The sequence below is a fragment of the Chrysochloris asiatica genome, unplaced genomic scaffold (assembly GCF_000296735.1).
Source record: "Chrysochloris asiatica unplaced genomic scaffold, ChrAsi1.0 scaffold00333, whole genome shotgun sequence".
In the NCBI taxonomy this organism is placed as follows: Eukaryota; Metazoa; Chordata; class Mammalia; order Afrosoricida; family Chrysochloridae; genus Chrysochloris; species Chrysochloris asiatica.
Genome location: NW_006408851.1, coordinates 2,789,630 through 2,799,186, shown reverse-complemented (window position 1 = coordinate 2,799,186; position 9,557 = coordinate 2,789,630). Strand labels below are relative to the sequence as shown.

Here is a 9,557-nt window from a genome sequence, read left to right as displayed (position 1 = left end):
GAACATATTATCAGGAGGGACCAGTTCCTGGCGAGGGATATCAAGTTTGGTAAAGTGGAGCATCGGAGAAAAAGAAGAAGACCCCCAACAAGATGACACAGTGGCAACAGCAATGGTCTCAAACATAGTAACAATTTTTAAGTTGGCACAGGACAGAGCAGTGTTTCATTCTGTTGTACATAGAGTTTCTATGAGTCAGTACTGACTCATAGCAAAAACAGCAGCAGTTGGGATGTGCTTATTCTCATGGTGATGAAACCTAATACAGGCATATTAACTCTATTGAGCAACTATAAGCAGCTAATCAATTAAAAGGATGCTTCCTTGGGGGAGTGGCCTGCTCCCAATATAATGGACACCTAGGAGGGACTCACTCTCTCTCTCTCTTCCACTGGGGACCTGGGACTCTACAATTGCAAAATAATAAACTTCTCTTTATATACATACATACATATGTTTCACTAGTTTTGCTTGTCTAGAAAACCTGGAGTAAGACAACTTACAATTACAGATGTACAGATGTATTATAACTAAAGGTTACAAATTAGAGTCATCATAAGTAAGAGAGGCATGAATTAGGTCTGAGAATGTTCCAAAAATGGAGCTTCCATATATTAAAGAGGGTGAGTCACCCTCCCTTCACAAACCAGGAAATTCTCTGAAACTCCTTGTTCATAGCCTTTTCATATGGTCATAATGAGGCCTCATTGAATATGCATGAAAGGTTAAATTATGCTTCCAATAGTCTTGCTTTTATGGTGATGGTGGTAGTTGTGTCACATGGAGTTGGTTCTAATTCATAATGACCCTGTATAGGGTTTTCGAGGCTATAAACCTTCATGGGAGCAGAAAGCCTCATAGTTTACCCATGGAGCAGCTAGTAGGTTTGAACTGTTGACCTTGAAGTTTAACAGCCCAGCTCATAATCCACTACACTACCAGAGATCCTTGTTTTAGATGTCCTTACTCTGCCTTTTTTTATTTTGAAAGTCTTTATTACTCACAGCTGAACCTTATGCAGAGTAATACAAATCCCATTTTTGTTAACTATTGTTATTTTTGGTACATTTTATTGAGTCAGTTCTGACTAATAGTGACCCTGTTTAGGGTTTCTGAGGAGCAGCTGGTGAATTTGAACCACTGGCCTTGCGGCTCAAACCGACCTTGAGGTTGAGTGCTTATCTTACAGTGCCACACCAGGACTCCCACATCTTAAATTATTAAACATTAATTCTATATAATTAATTTACATTTATCAGCCCTCACTCCCATGGGAGAAAAATGAGACTTCCTGCTCCCGTAAAGATTTACAGCCTCGGAAACCCTGTTCAGGGTCATTATGGGTCGGAACCGACTCGACGGCACTTAACAACAACAATAACTCCCTATGAATTTTTCAGTTTTTTCACCTATGCCCTTCTTTTCTGTCCTCCACCTTTTTTTAAGTTTTTATTGTGAATTATGTGAGTTTACATGGGAGAACATCAGCTTTATATTCATCCATCCTATGTATTTCGTTTCATTGCAATGATTACAATGCCCTCCATGCATCATCAAATAACCAAAGGTTACACCCCACAAGCCTGCCCCCCAACCACCAGCACACAGCCCCTCTCCCTCCCTGAGTCCAGTGTGTCCCCAGCTGCTCCATCTGTCCACGTCATCATCTCTGCCTCCATTTCTGGTGTCACTGCTTCTTTGGGTAGGGTCCCGCACTCTGCTCCTCTCACTTGATGGTCTCAGGGACCTCTGCTCCTGGACTGCAAAATTAATCACTCCCCTCCTTTTGTTACAAAACATCTGCCTTTACATTTCCTACCCTCACAGTCAGTCCTGATAGCAATTATTCACTATTGTACCACAAGAGTCATATCCCCATCTCCTTTTTTCAGCCCGTCCCAAGAGAGGAAACCCCTCAGTGGAGATTCTACCTTCCCCAGTCCCCTCTGGAGCTAGGCTCCCTCCTGAAAACTTGTAAGCCAGTGATTTCTTGCCTTTGTAGCCCCCACATTTTGGGTAGCCAATGTCTAAGTTGCCCATCCATGTCAACCCTGTGTACTGAGGCGGTGGGTATGATTCTTGCTATAAAGATTTGTTCCCTCTTTTGAGCTATTACATCCATACGTATAGGTCAAGTTTATCAAATTGTAGTGGATTACTCTTTTTTTCCTCTTCTTGCTTCTTCTAGTCAAGTTCTTGTGCAGGTGTTGTAGCTTCCTATGTATTTTAGATATTAGTCTCTTGTCCAATGTGTCATTGCAAAAGATTTTTTCCCATTCTGTGGGCTCCCTTTTTACTCTTTTGGCAAAATCTTTTGATGCACATAGGTTTTTAATTTTTAGTATGTCCCAATCATCTACTTTGTCTACTTTTGTTTGTCTAATTTTCAAAATGTTTGGTAGTCTGTGTATACCCTAAATTAGCGCTCTCACATTTGTCCCTATTTTTTCATTGACAGCCTTTTGAATTCTGGGATTCACATTTAGGTCTTTAATCCAAGCTGAGTTGGTTTTTGAATAGGGGGTAAGGTAAAGGTCTTGTTTCAATCTTTTGCGTATCGCTTTCCAGTTCTGCCAGCACCATCTGTTAAAGAGACTATCTCCTCCCCATGCGATATACTTAGGCACTTTGTCAAAAATCAGTTGGCTGTATGTGGATGGGTTAATTTCCGGATTCTCGATCCTGTGATCACTGTCTCTTTCATTGTACCAGTACCAGGCTGTTTTGACCACTGTAGCCATGTAGCAGATTTTGAAATCGGGGAGTAAGAGGCTTCCAACCTTGTTCTTCTTCTTAAGCAGTGCTTTGCTTACCCAGGGTCTCTTTCCTTTCCATATAAAGTTTGTAATTGTCTTTTCCATCTCTTTGAAGAATGTCTTTGGAATCTGGATTGGGATTGCATTATATGTGTAAATTGCGTTGGGTAGTATTGACATTTTCATGATGTTAAGTCTTCCTATCCAGGAGCAGGGTATATTCTTCCACTTTTGTAAATCTATTTTGGTTTCTTGTAGTAGTGTTTTGTAGTTTTCTTTGTATAGGTACTTTGTTTCTCTCGTTATATTTATTCCTAGATATTTCATCCTTTGGGTGGCTATTGTAAATGGTATTGCTTTCCTAATGTCATTTTCAGCGCTGTCATTGTTACTATAGAGAAATCCAACTGATTTTTGTATGTTGATTTTATACCCTGCCACTTTGTTGAATCTTCCAATGATGTCTAGAAGCTTTTTTACTGAGTCTTTGGGATTTCTGTGTATAGGATCATATTGTCTGTTAGCACAATATTGAATACTAGTGGTGACAAAGGGCATCCTTGTCAGGTTCCTGATCGCAGAGGGAAGGCTTTCAGTTTCTCTCCATTGAGAGTAATGTGGGCTGTTGGTTTTGTATATATGCTCTTAATTACGTTGAGGAATTTCCCTTCAATTCCTACTTTGTTGAGTGTTTTTATCAGGAATGGATGTTGGATTTTGTTGAATGCCTTTTCTGCATCTATCAATATGATCATGTGTTTTTTTCTCTTTTTCTTATTTATATGGTGGATTACATTGATAGTTTGTTTTTCTAATGTTGAGCCATCCTTGCATCCCTTTTATGAAACCACCTTGGTCATGATGTATTATCTTTATTATATGCTGCTGAATTCTGTTGGCTAGGATTTTGTTGAGAATTTTTGCGTCTATGTTCATGAAGGATGTTGTTGTTGTTGTTTTGTGCCGTGGAGTCGGTTCCGACTCATAGCAACCCTGTACAGGGTTTCCGAGGCTGTGAATCTTTACGGGAGCAGAAAGACTCATCGTTCTCTCACGGAACAGCTGGTAGTTTCAAAACTGCTGATCCTGAGGTACACAGACCGATTCGTAACCACTACACTACCAGAGGAAGGATAGTGTTCTATAATTTCTTTCTTAGTGATGTCCTTCCCTGGTTTTGGTTTGAGGGTTATGCTTGCTTCATAAATAGTACTAGGAAGCTTTCCATCCTCTTCTTTTTCTGGAATAATTTGAATAGAATTGGTGACAGCTCTTCCCTGAATGTTTGGTAGAACTCACCAGTGAAGCCATCTGGGCCTGGACTTCTTTTGGTTGGGAGTTTTTTTGTTTGTTTGTTTGTTTGTTTTAATGCTTTATTGTGAATTATGTCATAGTTTACATAGGAAGACATCAGTTTCACATTGATTCCATCATATATCGTTTCCTTGCCATGGTTACAATTCCTTCCATGCATCATCCATCAACCAAAGGGTATACACTGCAAGCCTGCCCCCCAGTTGTCCACATACTGCCCCTCTCCCTCTCCAGGTCCGAAGTCTCCAGCTGCTATCTCCCCACGTCATCGTCTCTGCCTCCAGCCCTGGCATCACTTCTTCTCTGGGTAGGGTTCCCTTCTCCACTCTTCTCCTTTGATGGTCTCAGAGACCTCTGCTCCTAGACTGCAAGGTTAATCACTCCCCTCCCTTGGCCCCAAAATGTCTACTTTTACATTTCCAGCCTTACAATCAGCCCTGATAACAATTATTCGCTATTATATCGCAAGAGACCTATCCACATCTCCTTTCATCAGCCCTGACTAGGCAGAATGGATACTACTCAGTGGAGATTCTACCTTGCTCCATGACCTCTGGATCTAGGTTCCTTCTTGAAAGCTTGTAAGCCAGTCACTTCTTGCCTCTGTAGCACCCCCATTCTGGGTAGCCAATGTCCAAGTTGCCCATCCCTGTCCTTTTCGTGTGCGGAGGAGGTGGGAAAGATCCTCACTGTGAAGATTTGTTCCCTCTTTTGAGCTACTGCTTCCATAGGTGTAGGTCAAGTTCATCAAATTGTATCAGATTATTCTTTTTTCCCTCTCTTTCTTCTTCTGTTTGAGCTCTGATCATCCAGCCATTGAAGCCAGGTCAGGTGGGTATTATCTGCAATTGTGGGTGTACTTATGCATGTGCCCTCTCTTCTTATCAGCTGGACACTTCATTCTTCACTTTAGTCCTCTGTGGCTATGTCGCTGACTCTGGGTCCAAGAGTTGGTTGGGAGTTTTTTGATGACCTGATCAATTTCTTCTTTTGTTATGGGTCTGTTCACATTTTCTACTTCACTCTGTGTAAGTTTAGGTAGGTCGTGTTTTTCTAAAAATGTATCCATCTCTTCCAAGTTTTCGAATTTGTTGGAGTACAACTCTTCATAGCCTTTTAATTTCATTTGGTTCCGTTGTGACATCGCCCATGTGGTTTCTAATGCGTGTTATTTGTGTCTTCTCCCTCTTTTCTTTTGTTAGGCTTACCAATGGTTTGTCAATTTTATTAATCTTTTCAAAGAACTAGCTTCTTGTCCTGTTGATTCTTTCTATAGTTTTTCTGTTTTCCATTCATTTCTTCTGCTCTGATCTTTATTATTTCTTTTCTTTTGGTGACGGTAGGTTCTCTCTGTTGGTCTGTTCTAATTGTTGTAGTTGCTGTGTTAATATGTTAATTTTGGTTCTTTCTTCTTTTTGGATGTACGCATTTATATCAATAAATTGTCCTTTTAGCACCGCTTTTGCTGTGTCCCAAAGATTTTGGTATGTTGTGTTTTCATTCTCGTTTGTTTCTAGGAACTTTGTGAATTTGCGTTTAATTTCTTCTTTTATCCATTCGCTTTTCAACAGGGTGTTATTCAGTTTCCATGTATTCAACTTTATTTCCTTGGTCTTATTGTTGATTTCTAGCTTTATAGCATTGTGATCTGAAAAGATGCTTTGTAGTATTTTGATGTTTTAAAATTTATGAAGACTTGCTTTGTGACCTAACACATGGTCAATTCTGGAGAATGTTCCATGTGCACTGAAGAAGAATGTGTATTGTGCTGTTGTTGGGTTGAATGCTCTGTACACATCTATGAGGGCAATATAAATAAATTAAATTTTCACTGTCTACTTAGAATTAATAGCTTACCATTTCAAGTGAAACATAGAAGTCTCATTACCATTGCGTGTATTTGGATGATTATAAAAATACTGAGTTTCCATTATTTCTTCCTTCTGGCTGTTATTTGAAGGATAAACGGATCAATGTGAGCAGAGAAAGAGAGCAAGAACCTTAAGGAAGAAGGAAAGAAGATGTTGTAGGAACCAGAAATTAGACTAGAGAGATGGTGATGATGGTCAAGTACATATGTTACAAGTAAGGCAAGGCCACAGTCTGACTGACTTGCTAATAAAGACACAATAAGCCACTCTTAGTTTAGACAGTTTATTACTTAAACATGCAACAAAGGCCTAGCATCTATGAGGGTGAGTCAAAAATTATCTGCACGCTGGCTGTAGAATTTATTTTAATCAACTTTTAGAAAAGACAAATACACCATTTTTCAACATAATCTCCTTGCTTTTCAATACACTCTGTCCATCTGTCAAAAAATTTTTGTATTCCCTTATTAAGAAAAAAGTGTTTTAAGCTGAGCTGTAAGCCACAAATTCACCACTGTCTTCACTTTTCCATCGGAGTGAATCTTTGTCCTCAAAAGTCTGCTTTCAGGGGAACAAACAGGTGAAAGTCTGATGGTGCAAGATCAGGACTATAGGGAGGATGCTTTAGCACCTCAAAATGAAGTTTTTGCAGAGTAGCAACAGTGTGGGCACAGGTATGTGGATGTGTGTTATCATGCAAGATCACAACACCCTTGGATAGCAGTCCTCTGCATTTAATCCAAAGTTTAGGCTTCAGCTCTTCAGTGAGCACCTCACTGTGATGAGCACTGTTGATTGTTAAACCTTTTTCCTGATAGTGTTCCAATACTGGCTGTGAGAAGCCCAGAAAACTGTAGCATCAATTTTCCAGCTGATGGTTGACTTTTGAACATTTACTTGATTGGCAATTGAGGATGTTTACATTCCATCCTCTGCCATTTACTCTCAGGCTTGTAGTAATGAATCATATCTCGTTACTAGTAACAATTGTTTGGAAGAAATTTTTGCCATCCTTTGAATATCAGCCCAAATTTTGTTTGCAGATGTTCAGATACTTCTGTTTATGCTCTTCCATGAGCTGTTTTGGTACCCACCTTGACAAACTTTTCAAAACCCAAGTCTGTCATTAACCCATAGGCAGAACCATGGCTGATTTGCAAATGACATAATCCACTGTCACTCATCTATTCGACAGAATCATTTCATGTGCACACTCAATGTTGTCATCAGCCATGGATGTGAACAGGCGTTTTAATATAACTGGAATGCAGATAATTTCTGACTCACTCTCGTGCTTCCAAAATAAATCAGCCAGTGAAAACCCTATAGATTACAATAGTCAGATCCTGTTGTGCATGGGATCATCATGTGTCAGGGACAGACTCTACAGCCGCTAACAATAACAGTATTACTTACATAAACAGCAAAAGAATACCGTTAGGTGTCAGCTTCTTGTGTCCTTGCACACACACTAAAAAGATGATGTTAAAACAAAAAGAACCATATTACTGCAATGTGAGTTGTAGGATAGTTCGTTGTTCAGCAGCCAATTCTAGACAGCAGCTAATTCTCATTGTGTTCTGTAGGTATTGCATGAGGGGCATAGAGAAGAAACCTATTTCCTGGAAGACAATAAGAAACTGTCTCCTGATGGCCTCTCAGTGATATGAAAAGAAGAGAAAGATGTCCATGATGCAACTACTAGTTTATCACAAGGCATCCTGCCAAGTGTCAGATTAGTTGGTATGCGAGCTTAGCTTCTGTGGCCTATGTGGATACATGCAAGGTCACTAGGTATCATGGTGAAGCTGTTCCACTACACTGATATAATCGAAGTGAAACTGTAAAGTCAGAAATGGGTATGCTAGAGTTGGTGGTGGTTTTGTGCCGTGGAGTCGGTTCTGACTTTTGGCAACCCTGTATAGGATTTCCGAGGCTATAAATTTTTATGGGAGCAGAAAACCTTTATTTTCTCCCAGGGAACCACTGGTAGTTTTGAACAGCTGACTGTGAGATTAGCAGCCTGACTCATAACCACCATGCTACTAGAGCTCCTTTATGCTAGAGTTAGGGAATCTTTAATAAGGGTGAAGACAGTAAAGACAGGGTAAAGAAGAGAAGAAATGTTAAAAATTGACAGACATAATAATGTTTGAGATGAAGGTATTTTATAGCAATCCTACCTCCTCTTAACGTAGCCTCTCTTTCTGACTCTCCTAGTCATAGTCACACTATGATCCGTACTGTGATGACTTAGTTGTGTGTGGAGAAGGCAGTGTGTTGGTGAACTCAAACTTGCTCACAAAAGCATGAAGAATCTTCTCAATTTAGATAGCACATTAAGGTGCTATCGCTTAGTTTTCCCTAGAGTCCCTCTCCTTCCCCAGTAACCTCATGAATGCCCTCTTTACCTCCTTGTTCCTCAGGGTGTATATGAGAGGGTTAAGTGAAGGAGTGCCCACTGCGTAGAAGAGACCAAAGAACTTTCCCCTCTCTTGGGCATAGGGATTTTTGGGCTGGAGGTAAACAGCAATGACTGAACTGTAGAAGATCATGACCACCATGAGATGGGAGGAACAGGTCCCAAAAGCCTTCCTCCTTCCTGTTGCAGAGTTCATTCTTAGCACTGCCCAGGCAATGGCAGTGTAGGAGACAAGGATGAGAGTGAGGGGCACAACCACGATGAAGATACTCGCAATGGCCATCAGGTTTTCGTTGTAAGTAGTGTCCGCACAGGAGAGTCGAATTAGAGCCGGGACTTCACATAAAAAGTTATCTATCTGCCGGTGGGAGCAAAAGGGTAGGCGGAGGGTAGGTGGTGTCTGAACTATTGATTGAATCAGTCCTATGACCCAAGCCACAGCTGTCAGCTGCCGGCACAGGCGGGGGTGGATGATGGTGGCATAGTGGAGGGGTTTGCAGACAGCCACATAGCGGTCAAAGGCCATCACTGTCAGGAGGATGCACTCAGTGGTACCCAGGGACATGAAGATGAAGAGCTGGACAGAGCAACCGAGAAAGCTGATGGTCTTCTTTGGGCCCCAGAGATTGAACAGCATCTGGGGGACAAAACTTGTGGTGAAGCAGAGATCCAAGAAAGAGAGGTTGGAGAGGAAAAAGTACATTGGAGAGTGGAGCCTGGGGTCTAACACAGACAGCAGTATGATGAGTGTATTGCCCACCAGGGTCAGGAAATAGGAAGTCAAGACAACCACGAAGAGAATCTTTTCAAGTCCAGGGTGTTCAGAGAAGCCCAGAAGGAGAAAACCCACTGGGGAGCTCTGGTTGACCATGGCCTCTTCCTTCAGACCCTAAAGAGGGAAGAGAGCAGTCAGCTGAGTGTGTTCCTGTCTGATCGGACCCCACCTGGATACTTGTCAGGTCATACAGGGTTCCCTTCTCACTCACCCTCCAGCATCCATCCAGCAACTTTCTCTCGTTCCTTGTTCCTCACAATCAAATGTATCTAGAGAGAAGAAAGAAATCACAGATGGACTGGAAAATAGATCATACTTCATACTGGTGCCTCTTACTTACTCTCTGAGGACAAAGAAAATGGATGCAAAACAGGTTAACTAATTAATTTTCATTCATTCAACTATCAGTAATTGAGCAC

At 41.1% G+C, this 9,557-nt stretch overlaps 1 protein-coding gene across 1 annotated transcript; it reads right to left on the bottom strand.

Annotated features, from left to right (window-relative positions):
* Nucleotides 1-8,295: 8,295 nt before the first annotated feature.
* Nucleotides 8,296-9,234, bottom strand: LOC102811092 (olfactory receptor 2H2-like). Its single transcript, XM_006875656.1, has one exon. It carries the CDS (start codon nt 9,232-9,234, stop codon nt 8,296-8,298), a length of 939 nt encoding a protein of 312 aa, XP_006875718.1.
* Nucleotides 9,235-9,557: the final 323 nt, after the last annotated feature.